The 21,807-nt window shown below is 41.8% G+C and overlaps 1 protein-coding gene across 1 annotated transcript in view; it reads left to right on the forward strand.

Annotated features, from left to right (window-relative positions):
* LOC139444785 (inositol-pentakisphosphate 2-kinase-like) overlaps positions 1–21,392 on the forward strand; it is a 137,703-nt gene extending 116,311 nt beyond the window's left edge. The window contains exons 8-14 of the mRNA XM_071225736.1: positions 10,745–10,817; positions 11,600–11,691; positions 12,599–12,744; positions 15,163–15,301; positions 15,910–16,015; positions 18,274–18,347; positions 20,137–21,392. Coding sequence (XP_071081837.1) covers positions 10,745–10,817; positions 11,600–11,691; positions 12,599–12,744; positions 15,163–15,301; positions 15,910–16,015; positions 18,274–18,347; positions 20,137–20,314 — 808 coding nt within the window. The 3' untranslated portion in view covers positions 20,315–21,392. The remainder of the gene's footprint in view (positions 1–10,744; positions 10,818–11,599; positions 11,692–12,598; positions 12,745–15,162; positions 15,302–15,909; positions 16,016–18,273; positions 18,348–20,136) is intronic.
* The last annotated feature ends 415 nt before the right edge of the window (positions 21,393–21,807 follow it).

Raw genomic sequence — 21,807 nt, forward strand, 5'->3', positions numbered from 1 at the left:
GCAGCCTTTATCTTTGACCACCATATTAGCCCTTCCTCGAATTGCATTCCATAATCTTTCTTTGACCACCATATTAGCCCTTCTTGGATTTGCATTCTGTAAGCCTTTATCTTTGACCACCATATCAGCCCTTCCTTGAATTGCATTCTGTAAGCCTTTATCTTTGACCACCTAATTTTCATAGTCTTTCTTTGACCACCATATTAGCCCTTTTTGGATTTGCATTCTGTAAGCCTTTATCTTTGACCACCATATTAGCCCATCCTCGAATTGCATTCCACAGTCTTTCTTTGACCACCATATTAGCCCATCCTCGAATTGCATTCTATAGTCTTTTTTTGACCACCATATTAGCCCTTCCTCGAATTGTATTCTATAGTCTTTCTTTGACCACCATATTAGCCCATCCTCGAATTGCATTCTATAGTCTTTTTTTGACCACCATATTAGCCCATCCTCGAATTGCATTCTATAGTCTTTTTTTGACCACCATATTAGCCCTTCCTCGAATTGCATTCTATAGTCTTTTTTTGACCACCATATTAGCCCTTCCTCGAATTGCATTCTATAGTCTTTTTTTGACCACCATATTAGCCCATCCTCGAATTGCATTCCACAGTCTTTTTTTGACCACCATATTAGCCCATCCTCGAATTGCATTCCACAGTCTTTTTTTGACCACCATATTAGCCCATCCTCGAATTGCATTCTATAGTCTTTCTTTAACCACCATATTAGCCCTTCCTCGAATTGCATTCCACAGTCTTTCTTTGACCACCAAATTAGCCCATCCTCGAATTGCATTCTATAGTCTTTCTTTGACCACCATATTAGCCCATCCTCGAATTGCATTCTATAGTCTTTTTTGGACCACCATATTAGCCCTTCCTCGAATTGCATTCTATAGTCTTTCTTTGACCACCATATTAGCCCATCCTCGAATTGCATTCTATAGTCTTTTTTGGACCACCATATTAGCCCTTCCTCGAATTGAATTCTATAGTCTTTCTTTAACCACCATATTAGCCCTTCCTCGTCTTTCTTTGACCTACATATTAGACCTTCGTTGATTTGTGGTCTGTAAAACTTCTTTGACTTAAGTTCAAGCTCTTCTTCGATTTTCATTCTGTCGTCTTTCTTTGCCTGCGTTCTAGCATTTATTTGATTTGCGTTTTTGCCCTCGACTTTTTGCCCTTCTTTGACCCAAAATCACAAGCAAACAAAAAATGTAAAAAATAAATTACACATGTAAAAAGCCTCATACCAGGTGACATTTCATCTCGGAGAGAATGCAGTGAAAAAGCCTTCTCATTTTTTGTCCACACTGCCATCCGAATTATGCCAAAGCAGTTGACATGGTGTCCAGTCTCCATGAATCTATAACTCACAACAAGCAGAAAAAACATTAAGCCCAATCTGAGCACATTTTGGAACATGTCAGTTGTTGGACTTGCGGCGGCGGACATTGTTTCAGAGACGATCACAAACATATATGTGTACACAGCTTATAATGACAACAAGGGCAGCCTCACACAACAGCAGTGTTTGAGGTTTAAGTCGGAATCGGATTGTTTTATCCCAGGACTAACACGCTAACTATGGCAGTATTCATACACGCCCTATTGATTGTACACGGTGGATGATTGCCGTTAGTTTACCCAAGTTTTAGATTGATGAAGGGTTGTACTGTACTTTGCGAGTCAATGAGTCAGAAGCCAGTCGTATTCTATGGAACTGAAGTCTTCTTCGTAGTGTTTTGTTTGTTGGTTGGTTTAGGCGACTATGCTTGCCATAAGAGGCGACTAATGGGATCAGGTGGTCAGGTTCGGTGACTTGGTTGATGCATGTCATCATATCCCAATTGCGTGGATCGATGCTCATGATATCAATCACTGGATTGTTTGGTCCAGACTCGATTATTTACAGACTGCCGTCATATAGCCGGAATATGTCTGAGTGTGGCGTTAAACAACAAATAAACGAACAAACCAACTCAGCCCCAACTAAGATGAGACGTTCACTACCAACACTATAAAGTAATAAATATTTAAAGTTACCTTGGTTCCATGCTTGACATCAGGCCTGTTTGAGAGGACCAAACATGACTGGTGCCAACTCACGGTCTGTGATGATTGTTGTTTCAACATTAAAACAAGGAAAGATCTTACTCTTCTGTCACTTATAGTTCAAGGGAAATTATTGGTAGATATTTGTTAAATTGTAGCCGATTGACATTTCCTTGACAAATGTTTCAAACTTTCTTTTCTAGCACAGACACAATGGTGTAAATCTAAAGCAGTAAACATTCAGACAAATATTCAACCAATCTCACGTTTCGTACACATGTGGCGCTGAAATTGAAGGTCGGTTTGAAATTTTATTTGAAGTTTTACCTTCAAAGCTAGTCTTGTATTCAGTAAGGTCAGGTATTGTCAGTCTTACAATGCATATACGTATTTGAAGGTTATCTGAAGGTATTTTAAGTTCTATGTACCTTACCTGAGCAATAACACACCTGGAATATCAACTTGTTCTTGAACAGGTAAATATTATAAGAGAGGTGTTTTTTTAAATAAATATTTTAATAGTATAGCTATGAAAATGATACTCATGCCATATGTGTGAACTTGTAAATAGAGTTGACAAATAGGTTGCCATAGTGAAAGGGATATAAATATTTAAAGACAACTGGAAATCAGTGGGTTGGTTCTTTCTGTGTTAATATGTGTGGCATATTGTCCATAGTGTCAGATGTCTCGATGTAGGGACCATGTCCATGATCTAGTGGATAGTGCATCTGTCCTTGAGGGGAAGGTCGGTTCTTTCTGTGTTAATATGTATGGCATATCATCCATAGTGTCAGATTTCTCGATGCAGGGACCATGTCCATGATCTAGTGGATAGTGCGTCTGTCCTTGCGGGGAAGGTCGGTTCTTTCTGTGTTAATATGTATGGCATATCATCCATAGTGTCAGATGTCTCGATGCAGGGACCATGTCCATGATCTAGTGGATAGTGCGTCTGTCCTTGCGGGGAAGGTCGGTGGTTCGAACCCTGTCCGCTTTCTCTCAAAAGACATTAACAGATGGTACTTGTTGTTACTCTGCCTGGTCCGCTCAGAGTCCGTATACTGTGTCTGAGCTTGGTGTCCATGTTAAGAGTGAGTGACACACATTAACAGATGGTACTTGTTGTTACTCTGCCTGATCCGCTCAGAGTCCGTATACTGTGTCTGAGCTGGGTGTCCATGTTAAGAGTGAGTGACACACATTAACAGATGGTAGTTGTTGTTACTCTGCCTTGTCAGCTCAGAGTCCGTATACTGTATCTGAGCTGGGTGTCCATGTTAAGAGTGAGTGACACACATTAACAGATGGTAGTTGTTGTTACTCTGCCATGTCAGGTCAGAGTCCGTATACTCTGTATGAGCTGGGTGTCACTGTTAAGAGTGAGTGACTCACATTCACGTCACTATATACAGGGATGACAATCTTCCGCAGATCCGCGAATGTTAGTGACCACAAATTTGTCACAATGTGATGGCTTCAGGTGCACCAAGCCCCCCCCCCCGATCCCCCAAATTATGGATCAAATGGAAAAGAAGTTTGAGGTGAAAAGGAAAATCTATCCATTCTCATCCCTGTAATAGAAGTACAATAATCTTGAAAGTGTCGTAAAACCCCATTTTTGAGTCTGTGTGAGGACCCATGTTGGAATCGGTCCCCAGAATACTATTGCTTGTTGTAAGAGGCAACTGGATTGAATGGCGTGGCGGATTGTTTGTCTTTGGGTTGTGGCTCATTATGTCAACCACTGGTTTGTCTGGTCCGAACTGGATTCTTTATAGCTGGAGTATTGCTCCTAGTGCCAACAAACAACAAACAACAAACAACAAACAACAAACACCACATGTTACTGTGCTCCGATACCTCCGATTAACAAATAAGTCAAATTATGCAACATACATGTACTTTTTATCAGGGACACTTTTGGTTTGAATTTAGAAGTAAATAAATTGAGCATCATAAACGATACGATTATCCTTGTCCTAAAAGATGACCATATTTCTTATTTTCAATATATATTGAAAAGGAAATTATGACGTCTCATTTTGCAATGAATGTTTACAACTGTGTTACGTTTTCTGTAAGTGCCTTACATTTCGTGCCTGGGTCCATCTATGAAACCATTCCTTGTCGGCTGCATCTACAGGGAGATCAACTGTTTGGCGTTCAGCTTAGGCTTACTCAGAGATGTATACTGTTTGGTGAAGGATTGAGCTGATATTGAGAAAGGATAATTCCTTGAAGTCCACCGAACAAAAAAGACTACAATCACGTGTCTCAGGCTGCTGTGTCCATCTGCTCTGAAACTGTGAAGATATCGGGCATTTGAGAACCTCTACACTTGAACTGTGAAGCTGGGTGCATTTGCCCTCAAAATAGGAAGGACATATGGGTATAGCTACACTCAAAATGTGAATATCTTGAGTACATTTATCCTCAAAATAGGAAGAACATACGGGTATAGCTACACTCAAAATGTGAATATCTTGAGTAAATTTATCCTCAAAATAGGAAGAACATACGGGTATAGCTACACTCAAAATGTGAATATCTTGAGTACATTTATCCTCAAAATAGGAAGAACATACGGGTTTAGCTACACTCAAAATGTGAATATCTTGAGTAAATTTATCCTCAAAATAGGAAGAACATACGGGTATAGCTACACTCAAAATGTGAATATCTTGAGTACATTTATCCTCAAAATAGGAAGAACATACGGGTATAGCTACACTCAAAATGTGAATATCTTGAGTACATTTATCCTCAAAATAGGAAGAACATACGGGTTTAGCTACACTCAAAATGTGAATATCTTGAGTACATTTATCCTCAAAATAGGAAGAACATACTGGTATAGCTACACTCAAAATGTGAATATCTTGAGTACATTTATCCTCAAAATAGGAAGAACCTCGGCTTTTGGGTGCATCTGTACCCAAAATGTGAAGATCTCAGCCTGCTGGGTACATGTGGACTAATGTTAGACTTGCAAAATTCTCTGAACAAGTTATTCAATATGAAGCTAACTAAAATCTTAAAATAGATTTTCAGTTAATTAAGATATACCATCAACTAATTATGTTTGTTTGTAAAACTGGCAAACTGTAGGCCTAACTAGACTTGCTTCTAACCAAGATATATAACACTAGGAATGACACAGGCTTGTCATCCAGTTTACAGCGCTGGAGCAAGGCTACTGCTGTGTTGAAGTTCAGTGTCCCACGAGTCAATGCTGAAGATGATGCTTCTTCATCAGGCAGAATCCTCACAACTCGATGAACATGACACCCAATAGCTGTCCAGGTATTGATTCCCCTGACACAATCCTGAAATGATATCCAGGTGTGAAATATTTACGTAGGGCTAAACCCTACACCTGACAAATATATGCCAGTTTTGAAAAATGTTTTGTTGTTGCCAGTGCCTTAAACGTGTTTGTCCGACATGAAAGACGACATGTTGGCTCATCGCAACACCGAAGTGTCGGGCCCAGATGTAAAGAAATTGAGTACATTTTTTGCTGCATAGGAATGCATGCCTACCTCTGTAAACTCCGTGGACATATCCACCTATTTAGATCCCCCCGAGTCTCACTTGGTCTGTTTGTTTCACCGAGTTTGGGCAAATGCTTCTGTAAATGTTTCTCAGTCTGTTGGCAGTGTCCATCAATCCAAGGTTTTTGGTGTCCGGTGGTTGTTTTAGAGATAGACATTTTCTTACCATGGATGCACTGACTATCCCTTCTCAAACAGGGGATGACGGATTTGGTTTTTGTATCTTACTTTTCATGGCGTTTGATTGCACCCGATTGAGCTGTGCCTCTCGGTGCAACAGTTTTGGATTTATTTGCATCATTCTTGGTTCAGTGTTGGAGTTTGAAGCATGGTTGTGTGGAATAGTTAAAGGTTAGTTGATGATGAGAGGCGCTTCTGGAATTAGCGACTCTTCATGACGAAATAAAATCGAAGCAGGAAAGACCAGTGTCCTGTGTTGTTGCCTATATTTGAAAGATATTCATGCCATATTGAAGCCCACGATTTCATAAAAATAAATCATAAAAGGTATTCATGCCATATTGTAGCCCACGATTTCATAAAAATAAATCATAAAAGGTATTCATGCTATATTGAAGCCCACGATTTCATAAAACTAAATCATAAAAGGTATTCATGCCATATTGAAGCCCACAATTTCATAAAAATATATCATAAAAGGTATTCATGCCATATTGAAGCCCACGATTTCATAAAACTAAATCATAAAAGGTATTCATGCCATATTGAAGCCCACGATTTCATAAAAATAAATCATAAAAGGTATTCATGATCCCTACCTTTTCCTGTTCAGTGTATGATGGTGGCCTGTAAATAATTGGGTCTGGACCAGACATTCCAGTTACTGATATCGGGTTCATTGGTCCACGCAGTGGGGAGCAGTGATGTGTCTCAGTCAACAAGTCACCCAGTTGAACCACCGGATCCACCTAGCTGCCTCGTACAACCAGCACAGGTTTCATGTTATATACAGTGGCAATCAAGGCAGATCCCAGCGAGGTACATGTTCTCTGAAATAATAGAATAATGAGAATCCACTTCAATCCAGTAACCATGGTCTCCCCAACGGGCTCTGAGTAGACAGATGTCCAGTGTCTCATGGAGACGGGTATCACATTGTATAATTGTGACCCGGAAGAGTTGCTCATGCTATTGACCACTGGTTGGCCTCGTTCAGACTTAATTGTTTACAAGTTGCTGTAATATTGTTGGAATAAATATTGCTGGCATTGGGATGAAACATTTCACTCACTTACTGAATGGGCTGTTGTGTGGGATACTACGGAAATATGTACCCGAGCTAATAGGCTTGGGATGGCTAAATCATGTACTCGGGTCGGGTGGGTACTGAGTAGGATCCGGGTACCCACAGGACTACCTGGACCCGTGGTTAGTCACGTGGTTATATTGTTCAATGGCAAACATTATCTAGAAGTCATAAAGATAAAACTTCCCTCAACTTCAATGTATGCATAATCAGATCAGTTTATGATGACAAGATCGGTTTATGCATGTATCTAATCTTCGTGCCAAGTAAAGTGCCCTTGGTGTGGCAAGGGTAGAAACTAGGCTTTGATATAGGCTAGTGGACACGCTTGCCTCAGGTAGAAACTAGGCTTTGATATAGGCTAGTGGACACGCTTGCCTCGGATAGAAACAAGGCTTTGATATAGGCTAGTGGACACGCTTGCCTCGGATAGAAACTAGGCTTTGATATAGGCTAGTGAACACGCTTGCCTCAGGTAGAAACTAGGCTTTGATGCAGGCTAGTAGACACGCTTGCCTCGGGTAGAAACTAGGCTTTGATATAGGCTAGTGAACACGCTTGCCTCGGGTAGAAACTAGGCTTTGATATAGGCTAGTAGACACGCTTGCCTCGGGTGGAAACTAGACTTTGATATAGGCTAGTGACCACGCTTGCCTCGGGTGGAAACTAGGCTTTGATATAGGCTAGTGGACACGCTTGCCTCGGGTGGAAACTAGACTTTGATATAGGCTAGTGAACACGCTTGCCTCGGGTAGAAACTAGGCTTTGATATAGGCTAGTGGACACGCTTGCCTCGGGTGGAAACTAGGCTTTGATATAGGCTGGTAGACACGCTTGCCTCGGGTGGAAACTAGACTTTGATATAGGCTAGTGAACACGCTTGCCTCGGGTGGAAACTAGGCTTTGATATAGGCTGGTAGACACGCTTGCCTCGGGTGGAAACTAGACTTTGATATAGGCTAGTGGACACGCTTGCCTCGGGTGGAAACTAGGCTTTGATATAGGCTAGTAGACACGCTTGCCTCGGGTGGAAACTAGACTTTGATATAGGCTAGTGGACACGCTTGCCTCGGGTGGAAACTAGGCTTTGATATAGGCTAGTAGACACGCTTGCCTCGGGTGGAAACTAGACTTTGATATAGGCTAGTGAACACGCTTGCCTCGGGTGGAAACTAGGCTTTGATATAGGCTAGTGGACACGCTTGCCTCGGGTGGAAACTAGGCTTTGATATAGGCTAGTAGACACGCTTGCCTCGGGTGGAAACTAGGCTTTGATATAGGCTAGTGAACACGCTTGCCTCGGGTAGAAACTAGGCTTTGATATAGGCTAGTGGACACGCTTGCCTCAGGTAGAAACTAGGCTTTGATATAGGCTAGTGGACACGCTTGCCTCGGGTAGAAACTAGGCTTTGATATAGGCTAGTGAACACGCTTGCCTCGGGTAGAAACTAGGCTTTGATATAGGCTAGTGGACACACTTGCCTCGGGTGGAAACTAGGCTTTGATATAGGCTAGTGGACACGCTTGCCTCGGGTAGAAACTAGGCTTTGATATAGGCTAGTGAACACGCTTGCCTCGGGTAGAAACTAGGCTTTGATATAGGCTAGTGGACACCTTTACCTCAGGTTGAAACTAGGCTTTGATATAGGCTAGTGGACACATTTACCTATGGAAGTTATAGTGAAATCAATCACTGATGGAAAATTTGCAATATGTGAATCCAATGCTAATCAAATTGTAAATTAATTTCACCAGGAAATATAACCGTTTATATACACTGAATGCTTATGATGGCTTGCTGGAAGAAATATACACTTATTTTGTGAGACCCAAATGTTTTTGTTTCCTTTGATCTATTCCTGTGTAATTTGGATCTGTGCGTGATGAAATGGTATTTCTTGTGTCATTGTAGATGCCTTTTCTCTTCAAAACATAATTACACACTGTGTGGTTATTTATGATGAATGTGTGTTGGATTTATTATATTTGTGACAGTTTTGGGTCAATGTAGGTATAGTATTCATTGATATTCACATGCCAAGTAACCTTTTGAATATATTTGCATAATTAATTAGCCTTTATTTATACATGTATTCACAGTATGAAACAAATTTGTGCTTTACTGTACAGAATAGAGCTTTATCTAAAACTTCTTTTTTTGCTCTATAACTTTGGATTGTTTTCCAAATTTAGCTTTTGTGAAAGTAAGAAACTGTAAATATAAGAAAATTGTTTAATTTTCTGTTGCTAGGTGCACATCTAAACAAACAGCCAAGCAGGCAGTAGATACTCAAAGTCACTATGACAAGTGTTTGATTAATTCTGATTGAATTTTCACCTTGACGAGCTGGGTCGACTTCAAATATTTGACATTCCCAGGATATTTGGTGACACATTTAATGGCAAATACTGTCTGAGAAGGTGTGAACCAGGAGAGTCAAACCTTGGTCATTTATTCTTGTGCTCCAATGATTTTAGGTCAAAGATAATCTCTCCATTTTCTTTTTTAGTCTTAATTTGTAGACTTACATCATGGATAAGGAAAAGGATTTTGGAATAAAAAATGTTTGTGACAGTAACATTAATGTTGAGCTTGGAAACTGACGCTTGAGATGTTTATCTGTGTTGTAAATGACTGTGTCCATGAAATGAGGGCAGCGGTCCATCGTAAAGGCAGTTACCACTGAGCAGTTGGGATGGCCCCATGTTTGTCAGGGAGGTTGTTTGTCAGCAGTCAGGATTTGTGGCGCCAGTAGTTCATATGCTGTTTTTAACAGCAGTAAAAAATGTTATGAAATGGAATGAGCGAGTTGTAGCTAAAGTAGCTTGTATTACCTATCATGGATGTTTGTTCTGGGGCATTATCTGATTTTAGGGAGATATGTTTGTGAACATGACACAATGCGTGATATGACACAGTGACAGCCTGTATTGCACACAATAGGGTCCTGTTAGTGTTCAGTTGAATGTACAGGGGCATGAGGGGCCCAGTCCTCTAAGGTGCCGCAGTTTGCTGTGCAGAGTTATGTCCCTTGCCACAACAGGAACCTATGATTGTGGGTACGAATCCCTGTTTGCCCGATTATGTTTGTGTGGCCATGTACTTGCTGTGGGGGACAAATTGATGAGCCATGGTGACACAATTCACGAACCATTTCATGAACATAGCGAGGGACTTCCATATTGTCTTCACTGCTGCCAGTTTTTGCCACAGTTAAACACGTAGTAACGTGGACCCATTTTGACAATATGCTTTTAACATCGTATATAGTTTTACTTTGTTCTCACATAATTATGAATAAACAAGACAATTAACAAACACGACACTATTAAATTGGTCATTGAGACTAATGAAATATGAGTGGGTGACGTGTCAAAATATGTAACTAGCCATTATGCATCACGACCAATCTTTCTTTGATTTACTGCAAACAATAAACAAGAATACCAAACTAATGAGACACTAATTGTTTCATGGATGACGACTGCTGCTGGTTGGCTGACTTGGCTGGTCTGGATGAGCTGTGCACACAGGGGCGGTCGGGTAGCCTAGTGGTTAAAGCGTTCGCTTGTCACGCCGAAGACCCGGGTTCGTTTCCCGACATGGGTACAATGTGTGAAGCCCTTTTCTGGTGTCCCCGGCCGTGATATTGCTGGAATATTGCTAAAAGCGGCGTTATACATACTCACTCACTAACTGTGCCCAAAGTTCCCTGGTCATGACATTGTTTTTTTTGCAAATTGCAGGGTACATTAGGCAGCCCGATTCTGTACAGACGAATAATACATGCTCTGTTATGAAACACAAGACTGAAAACTGCTATCATCTAAGGTGACACTTTTTTATTTTCCAGAAACCCCCATCAGATGAAACATGCGCTCTTATCATTAGTGAAAACGCCACAGAATAATCTAAAGATATGCAAGGTAAGTACCCCTTCAGATACTAGGACTCAAATCCTATTTTTGCCCAATAATACAAATCAGATATACAATCCCCATGAAGATCTAGGTTAGAATTGGTCTCCAGCAACCCATGCTTGTGGTAAGATGCCAGATTAGGTGATATGACTCCCTGACTTGGTTGGAGCTTGTCATTGTATCCCAATTGTGTAGGTCGATGCTCGTGATGTCAATCACCGATTGTCTGGTCCAGACTTGATTATTTAGAGACTGCCGTCATTTAGCTAGAATATTGTGGAGTGCTGGGTTAACAACAACCTGTATGTATGACGTGATTCATCCTGATTCACAGTGGTTCTTGGTGTGTCAGCACCATACCTGTGTTGGTGGGTTGGTAAACATCAGAAAGATGTGTCACTTTGGGATTTCATCCCACATTAAGATGAAGTGAAACTGGTTCAAGATAATTGCAGTACACAGTGGCCTGCATGCTCCTGTGTGAGTGGCTGCTTGTACCAGTAGTCGAGACAAGTGCCGCTTTTATAGTGCTGACCCACTGAAAAACCAGGGCATAGTTTAAAAGGGATACCCCTCACAGACAAACTATACTGACTCCGAGCCAACCAATCCTTGTTTTATCCCCACAATGTTAAGGCAGGGTATCAGCCAGTGCAATCTTCTGACATCTTTTGGTGTGACGCTCTGTCCACTAGACATGGAGGTGGTCTACCCCTATTAACTTAAATACTGTTGAACATGGTGTTAAACCCATCTCACTCACTCACCGTGTAAACGTTCTCTCTCAGAATGGTCAAGAGATATACGGCGCCTGTGTCAAGCAGGACCTCAGTGTAGATCTGGAGGACTTTTTCAAGGGAAGTCAACACAAGAAACATAGGTAGGTTGCTGGAAGAGAAGCGTCTTCACTCACATCCGAGCCCAGGGCAAATTCCATGCAACACGGTGTCTTTGTTCTTTGCGACTGCATCAAAGGCCGACACGAGCCAGCGCGCATGTATTGTTTTAGCGGAAGTACTCTACTCAGCGCTAATAAGCGGTGCTATTTGGTGTGTGGTTGGATTAATGTAAGGTTGGATTAAGGTGAGAATTCTCCTGTAAACCTGACAGAGGACATATTTTATTTAGATATAAATCCACTGATGCTTGAGAGGAGGGGGATGTCGCATTCATATTTAGTCGCATTTTGGGCTAGGGACCAGCAGTCGCACTCTTTTGGAGACAATTTCACAATTTACAGTATTTCTCTGCTGACATTTCACTGCTTTGGTATATCATGCTCCAGTTGTGTGTAAGAATGCTATATGCAGAGTTACATCCCTTAGCTGTGCCAGGATGTGGTCATTGGTTTCAACACCACACCAAACAAACAAGGACCCAATGTTTCTAATAATTAAGGGCCCACGAGCGATGATAGCGTGGGCATAATGTTGGCCCTGGCTGCTTGTGTGTCAACCTGTCCTGCATCGATGCTCATGCTTTCAATCACTGCTTTGCCTGGCTCAGACATTATTTACAGGTTCATGTACAGGCAGCAAATTTGGACTCACACCCCGAATCCATGCAATAGAGAAAATATACTACTGAAAAGAAATTAAAAATTACCCGATTTGTCATGTGACTATTGTTAATCTGTCATTGCCTATGACAGATTAATTAAAGTCTTGTGAAACCAATCGGGTGTTCTTTTACTTGTTTGAAGTTGTATTTTTACCTCATCAATTTATTGCTTATATGCTTATCAATTGTATTGGGTTTTTTTATAGTATTTGTGTTTTCTGTTTCAGATATGAGTACATGTTATTAGATCTCGTCATAAAAATCCTCCTGGCTCCTGGAGGAAGGGGAGGTAACTGCTCACACACTCACTCACCTCGACACACTAAACCACAACGATGTCAGAACAGCAAGTTCGAACACACCAACGGCGATGGTTTGTGTATTTGTTGGTGCATAGCATTTAAGATCTACATTTCCATCTGTGATTTGAGTCACTGATCAGTTATGATATTTTGATGCCCACCCACATATGGATCAGGCTACAAAAATAATTGTCTTGGTTTTCAGGTATATCATCAGGCCCCCATCATCATAAAGTCTGCCAAACTTTTTATCCCCCGCCCAAAGAAGTTGGCAGGGTATATAGAAACGGTCTCCATCCGTCCGTCCATCCGTCCGTCATGTTTTGTTTCCGGAGCATAACTCATAAACCGTTCAATATTTTTTCATCAAACTTTGCAGGTCTGTCAGGTACATGTTGAACTGGTGCCTTTTGCTATTGAGAAATTTTAGAAATATTTATTTTTTGCGTTTCCATGGCAACAAGATGGACTTAGGTTCCAAACTCATCTCTTTTTTTACAATTTCCATGACAAGTTCCACCTCGGTTAAAAAGGGTTAGGGTTTGTTTAGATTTAATTATGTCATAAATTCTGCAACAGGGGCGGGGGATATAGCCACGTTAGTGGCAAACTCTTCTTGTTTTTATTTCCATTTTCAAAAGAAAAATAAAATCCTTACATTTTGTGTGTTTGGAAACAGATTGAATGAAATCTTGGAGAAAAGTAATATAATGGCTTACAAAAGTAAGTCCTGATACACAGTGAACACTTCAAACTTTCCTGTCACATTAAGCTGACAAGTCGTGATATAACTGGAATAATGTTAAAAGCGGCGTTAAACCCAACTCAATCACTCACTCACTCACTCACCCAGATAGTGTAATAACAGGACTCACTTGCGTACTTCAGTATGGATTGTTGTTGACAAACTTTGAAATAAAAGCTCATTGTATGCGTGCATTATGCACTCACTGGGAGGCCAACGGTAGTCAAATGCTGTATTCCTGTATTTTACTCATCAAGGAATACATTTATGTAGGGGGGCACTTTCCAAGGTTGATTGTACACAGTTTATTTGGTTACATACTAGTTTAAACATCCAATAAAGAAAACAAACAAACACCGCCCACCTGCACTATGTCTAAAGCCATTGCCTGAGAACCAATTCTTTTATTTTTTTTAGACTCATGCGTTTATGTCACATATTTTTTAACCCGAGATCGTGTAACTTGCATAATCACTTGTTCAAAAAAAATGTCAAATTTTTTTTTTTCACCCGCCAAAACTATCAATTCTTTCCCCTCAACCTTTTTAAAAGAAATGAAAATGTATGTTTGAGTGTGTGCTTTGTTAGCAAGTTTATTAACAGTGTAAAGTACAAAGGAGACACAATTTATGAATATCAACTTCTTTGATTACCGTAACGGTGACGTTTTGTTAAGGTCAGTCTTGCTTCTATACCAAAATATCGCCATGACAGTAATTAAAGAAGTTGTTATCCATAAATTATGTCTATTTTGTCGTCAGTCAATTTCTAGAGTAATGCCCATCAAACAAGCCAGTGTAAGGTCAAGGGGAGACAACTCAAATCAACTCCAGGGTTGGGCCATACATTGGCTGAAACGTCTGTTTAGATTTAGTTCAAGAAAATGCAATAGATAACAATCTCTATATGACGAGAAGCAAAGCTTTCAATTGGGACTATGTGGAATCAATTCCAGTCTTGATAAACTGGCCAGTGTCTTGTGTTTTAGTTACGTCACTGCTGAATCTATTTTGGAAAGTTTTAGGAGGTAGAATACATGTATTGATATACAGTATGCTGATGACTTTAAGCATGAATTCTGAGAAGTAAGCCATGGTCATGCATCATATGAACATTTATGTGGAGTTGGCTGGTATGTTTTGTCAGGTTGGATATGTTATCATTGCTAATTTGTATCTTAGTCAGCAGTTGTCAGTTTTATAGAAATAAAGAAAAACAATTTATTCCTAGAATGGGATTATGGACTAAGGGAGGTAATCATGTTTTTCAATTGTTACTTAGTGAAGCTCTCAAAATGTCATACTGTCCAGCCATCATGTCTTCCGTCTATTTGCTTGGTTGAAACATTTGTCTTATGAAAAGATAATATAACATTGTGTGGTTGTGGCTCAAAATGAATAACTTATTAAGATTCGTCTAACTGTTTGCTTACAGCTGTGTTAACCAAAATATAGTGAGTGAGTGAGTGAGTTAATATTTAACGTCACATCAGAAATATTGCAGCCATATCGTGACGAGTCCAAAATATAGTCCTGACTCACTCTTTGTTTCTACTTGCAAACCAACTCCAATTTGGATGTTTTTGAAAATGAAAAGAAACCTGATGCATAGTATTGTTAGAAAGAGATTAATATTGACTGATCCCCTACTGATAGAATAAAAGCATAAGTGTTTTTACCTGGACATATGTTTAAAAGCCCTTTTTTTGTTGTGTGTCTAAGAGTTGTATATTTTGTGTTGACAGTTTCCCTGAGTTACCTTCCTCATGGCTGTGTATTGGAGCGGATCTGTTCCATCCAGAAACTGGATGACCTTGACATTGAGAACATCTACCCACTGTATCATAGACTCCAGGCCCGTCTCAAGGACCACCCCACAGACAGGTAAGGACCAACCACAGACAGGCAGGGACCACCCCACAGACAGGTAAGGACTACCCCACAGACAGGCAGGGACCACCCCACAAACAGGTAAGGACCACCCCAAAGATAGGTAAGGACCACCCCACAGACAGGCAGGGACCACCCCACAGACAGCTAAGGTCAATCTCGAGGACCGCCCCACAGACAGGTAAGGTCAATCTCGAGGACCGCCCCACAGACAGGTAAGGTCTATCTCAAGGACCGCCCCACAGACAGGTAAGGTCAATCTCAAGGACCACCCCACGGACAGGTAAGGTCGATCTCAAGGACCGCCCCACAGACAGGTAAGGTCAATAGACAGGTAAGGTCCATCTCATTGCTTGTGCATTGATAATTAATAATGGCAGTCTGTTTGATCATTGCTTGCGCATTGAAAATTATTAGTGGCAGTCCATTTGACCATTGCTTGCACATTGATAATTAATAGTGGCAGTCTATTTGATCATTGCTTGCGCATTGATAATTAATAGTGGCAGTCTGCTTGATAACTACCCGAATGAAATGTATATATTATTTATTTGTTTGATCTGCCATGAACCCCAGAACATATTAACTCTTGGTCGTTTCAGAATTCACTGGGGTCTAGATGGTCCTTACACTCGTGACCTCTGGATGATGGGGTCAGAGGTGAAGGCCAGTGTTGCTGTGTCTAGTCTGGAGTTTGCTGTAGAAAAGGTGAGTTGATGTGGAGATGAACATCTTCACTGTTTGGTTTTGTCCTGTGTCGCCAAATTCATCACTTTATCATTTCCATTCAAGTTGGGGCAGTCGGGTAAGTTTGGGTAGGGTGGGATCTGGGATCAGTGTCCAGTCCCAGTGCTCACATCTTAGGACACTTCCCATTCCCCAAACCCCTCCACTACACAGACCCCTCCACTACACAGACCCCTCCACTCCCCAGACCCCTCCACTCCACAGACCCCTCCACTACACAGACCCCTCCACTCCACAGACCCATCCACTCCACAGACCCCTCCACTACACAGACCCCTCCACTCCACAGACCCATCCACTCCACAGACCCCTCCACTACACAGACCCCTCCACTCCACAGACCCATCCACTCCACAGACCCCTCCACTACACAGACCCCTCCACTCCCCAGACCCCTCCACTACACAGACCCCTCCACTACACAGACCCCTCCACTACACAGACCCCTCCACTCCCCAGACCCCTCCACTACACAGACCCCTCCACTCCACAGACCCATCCACTCCACAGACCCATCCACTACACAGACCCCTCCACTACACAGACCCCTCCACTCCCCAGACCCCTCCACTACACAGACCTCTCCACTACACAGACCTCTCCACTACACAGACCCCTCCACTCCACACACCCCTCCACTCCACAGACCCCTGACCCCTCCACTCCACACACCCCTCCACTCCACAGACCCCTGACCCCTCCACTCCACAGACCCTTCCACTACACAGATCCCTCCACTCCACACACCCCTCCACTCCACAGACCCCTCCACTCCACAGACCCCTCCACTACATAGACCCCTCCACTACATACAACCCTCCACTCCACAGACCCCTCCACTCCACAGACCCCTCCGCTATACAGACCCCTCCACTCCACGGACCCTTCCACTACACAGACCCCTCCGCTCCAGAGACCCCTTTACTCCATAGACCCCTCCACTATACAGACCTCTCCACTACACAGACCTCTCCCCTCTACAGACCCCTCCACTCCACAGACCCCTCCACTCCACAGACCCCTCCACTACACAGACCTCTCCACTACACAGACCTCTCCACTACACAGACCCCTCCACTACACAGACCTCTCCACTCTACAGACCCTTCCACTACACAGACCTCTCCACTACACAGACCTCTCCCCTCTACAGACCTCTCCACTCCACAGACCTCTCCACTCCACAGACTCCTCCACTCCACAGACCCCTCCACTACAGACCCCTCCACTCTACAGACCCCTCCACTACACAGACCCCTCCAATATATCTTACTGGCATCCATGTACTTAAAAAGAGATTCTTAAATAGTTGTGGTTTATTAGCACCTGTAGCCTAGTGGCCACCTAGAAAGACCTCAAAGTAGAGACAACTTAGGGATCACAACTTCTTGCTTCACTTTAAAGGCAAAGTTTCGGCATAGATCTGTTGTCAAGCAAAGCTGTGGTGTTGATTGCCACATCACCATGTAGACAACGGATGAATTGTTTGATAGGCATTACTTAGAAGTTGACGGATGACAGAGTAGGCACAATATATGAATAACAACTTCTTTATTTACGGTAAAGGAGATGTTTCAGTAGAAATCCTTGTAACGTTGTCAAGACCCGTGAAGATCGGGGGTAGAATAGGTCTTCTGCAACCCATGCTTGTCATAAGAGGCGACTAACGGGATCAAGTGGTCAGGTTCACTGACTTGGTTGACGCATGTCATCATATCCCAGATGCGCAGATTGATGCTCATGATGTCAAACACTGGATTGTCTGGTCCAGTCTCAATTATTATCAAACTGTTGTCATATAGCTGGAATATTGCTGAGTGTGGCATTAAACAAACAAAGAAACAAACCGTTGTCATGACAATGGGATGATGTCACCTGAGGTTCATAAGGTCTGATGACATTTTCGAGTGAGTGAGTGAGTATGGTTTAAAGCCGCTTTTAGCAATCTTCCCGCAATGTCACGGCAGGGGACACCAGAAATGAGCTTCACACATTGTACCCATGTCGGGAATTGAACCTGGGTCTTCGGCGTGATGAGTGAACGCTTTAACCACTAGGCTACCCGACCGTCCATCAAATGAAATGAAGGAGGTATGAAATCCATCATTTTGTGACATGTTGACTTTTATTATTTCATGGTGTTCACTTACATTACTTGTTTCAAATATTGTGTGCAGTTTGTGTGAACATTTGGTTTTTCAGATTTATTTTCATTGTAGGTGAAAAGATTCCTGATTTCCAAAACAGTTCAAGATTGCTCCATCATTGTGGCACTGCAGCCTGTTAAACCGGGGTAAGCCTATTGAACAAGGGTAAGCCTGTTGATCAAGGGTAAGCCTGTTAAACAAGGGTAAGCCTGTTGAACAAGGGTAAGCCTGTTGAACAAGGGTAAGCTTTGGACAAGGGTAAGCCTATTGAACAAGGGTAAGCCTGTTGAACAAGGGTAAGCCTGTTGAACAAGGGTAAGCTTTGGACAAGGGTAAGCCTGTTGAACAAGGGTAAGCCTGTTGAACAAGGGTAAGCCTATTTAGTCTAAAGCACTATTTACTTGGAAAAAAGTAAAGCATCCCCCCTTACTGATATTCAAATGCACCCAACTTCAATGTGTGTTTGGGAAATACCAACATGTGACAGACTCTCATTCAAAAGTGTCAAAGAAAGCATCATCGCCTCCTGGAAAGTTGCCCAAGGCACAGTACTTGTCATGTCGTCATATCCCAATTGCATGGAATGTCTGGTCCAGACTTGATTAGTTACATGTAGACTGTCGTCACATAGCTGGACTATTTCTGAGTGCGGTGTTAAACAACAAACAATCAACATGTGGCAATACTCTCATGTAAAAACAGCACCATTACTGCTGACAAGTTGGCCCAAGACACACTACTTGCCTCCATGTGGCGAAACATATGGAGTCACATGATAGGCCAAGCACAGGAAGCAATGAAAACGGTATTCAAACAATTCCTTTGAATACCTTACCTCTATTACATCATGGCCATAAATTCCTGTTTTGGTTGTCAATCACACGATAAAATCATTTAGATTGTCAACAGACCAGATCATGAATTATCGGTGTTCACCTGGGATTTAAACCCATCAGCAGATCCGAATGCAGCTTTGGACGCAGTATCTGCCCCAACTACCATTTTCTTGATAATAGTGCATACTTTCTTCCAAAAAACACAAGATGGGAAGAGGGGCATTTGCATACACTCAGTGCCTACTTTGAGTTTTGATGTTTTTTCCCCCCAACACAAAGGTGAGGTGAGGTGAAATGGGGTTTAACGTCGCATCCAAGTTTATTGCACTTATATAGCGACATACATGCACGTGTATGTGTGTGTGGCTGCTTGTACTAGTCCGGACTGATGCCAATTTATAGTGCTAGCTCACTGAGATACCATGCCGCAGTTTAACATGAGTACCCCACTCAGACACAGTATACTGACTCCGAGCCGACAAGTCCTTGTTTTAGCCCCTTAATGCTGAGCGCCAGACAGGGTAACAACAAGTACCATCTTGGTATGACACGGCCCGGGTTCGAACCCCGGACCTTCCGCTCTCCGGGCGGACGCTCTACCATTAGACCACAGAGGTTGTCTCCAACACACATACATTACCGTAGGCATATAACAACGGAAACGCCATGTCATCAAATCTGTACTCGGGTTGACCATATTGTTACACTATTTGGTTATTACAAAGTGTTCATTGTATATCTGGACATATGTTTGTAATCTGTTTTATTAATTTTTTTTAATATTGTTGAGCATACAGTATATACAATTGAAATAGCAAATCATCATATCTAGTGCAAATTTCACATTTTCATTCGCCAAGTTTTTAACCGGAAGCACTACGATGTAGATTTGATAGTGCATAATAATCGAAAAAGCTTCTTTTTTGACAATACTGCATCCTCTAAGGGGTAGGTGGTCTGTGGGTTTTGTTTGGCTGCGCACTAGTGTCAAGAAAATACAGTATCTGCCCCGAAATATCTGCCTCCAATTATCGTTTGGTATGATTTTCTTAGTCCAATCTAAGCACATGTCTCATCAAACCATTCTCTTCACATCCAGGGTCTCTGAGGAAAACAGCATCATCCACTTCAACGATGCTTACTACCGATACTCCATTGAACTGGTCGACCTTGACCCCAAGCCCTTCGACAAGATCGAGCAGTATTATCGACAGGATATGGACATTGTCCATGCGTATCAGGAGACTATTGGCAAGTCAAGGACCAAGTCGGTATGACACAGATGTTGCAAGGTCTTCCTCCATGTTACATTTCTGAAAGCGTCTGTGATTGTCCTCGGATTGGTCGGTGAGACGAAGGTGCAGGTTGGGCACTTGCGTGTACAGCACTTCACTGACTTGGGTAATTTTGTCTTCACACTTCAATACAAGGCAATATGTAACTTCATATTGTGAAAACCGCCATCGGACAAATGTTTAATTTATTTTTGAGATACAGGCTTTCAACTGATGGATAATGTGCAGAATTTCTTCTGATTGGAGAAAAATCACTGTAAAGCTCTTCTCGTACAAGTCTTGTTAATTTGAAAGATTTGTTTGGGTCTTTTCAACTGGCATGGTCAGTACCTATATTATTTTGTGATTTGTTATTTCAAGTCTGATCTTACACTTAATGAAGACAAATGTTTGCCGATTCCTGTTTATGAGTTTCCGACCGAATTTCTGATTCCGATGAGTTACCCTTTGTGTGAGATTACCCCTGATCTGGGGAGGTGGTCTTACTCTTCAGTATGGATTCTATTAAGCATGAGTAGATGTTAGTACTGTGATGGTCAGAGTGAGTTAAGATTTAAAGTCGCATCGGCCAATATTTCGGCCACATAGCGATTGACATGTTTCTTACGATAGTATTTTGCTGAGAACAAGGCTGGTTTTCTTCAATGGTAGAGAATACAAGTCTTGGTTGTTATGCCAACAGTGTCAGTGCCATACCTGAATGAATGAATACGGAGATGGAAAATGGTTTGATCTGAGATGTTAACAGTTTCAATGCGAATATGTGTAAAACTTGGATGTTTGTTGTATAAACAGTTATAATCTTGTACGAAGAATGAAAGAAGTGTGAATGTGAACACGAAGAATATATGTTGTTTCTCAAACACAAAATGTTGATATTTGAATTGAGTGAGTTGGATTATGTTTGAATAATATACTGAAGGTGATGATATATAATAGACGCATGCAGTCAGACGGCAGGGCAGAATTAATTGTATTTCAGTTACAATTCTATGTATTCATGAAGAAAGTGAAAACACCCCGACTAAATGCGCGGAGAGAGAGGATCCTCGGGTTAACTGATGTTATGTCAGGGAATGACCATTTCATACAGAGAGGAGGGGTGTGCGTGCCTGGGATTTTACACAAAAAATACATTTTTGCCGATGTCGTAATTAAAAAAATATTCCGGCTTGTAGTTATAATTTTAATATATGTGGTTTTGCAGCTGTTACTAAAAAAAGAATTGTAATCCCCAGATACAATCCCTGCCCCCTCTAAATATGGTCCAGGAATGAATCATTTTTGTACTTTTAGGATGTGTATTATCGTGATAAGCTTCCTGTGGTTATGTAGTTTCAAGGGTGGCATTGAAAGAACTCGATCGTCAACAGGCATCCAATTAAACTGTGATACAGAATGTTAAGTGGGGAGGAGATCCCACACACTGTCAGCTAACAGTCGGTGAAGGAGTTCATCTCTTACTTCTTGTGACC

This window comes from Haliotis cracherodii, unplaced genomic scaffold (assembly GCF_022045235.1).
Source record: "Haliotis cracherodii isolate W230 unplaced genomic scaffold, xgHalCrac1.p SCAF_6, whole genome shotgun sequence".
Taxonomy (NCBI): Eukaryota; Metazoa; Mollusca; class Gastropoda; order Lepetellida; family Haliotidae; genus Haliotis; species Haliotis cracherodii.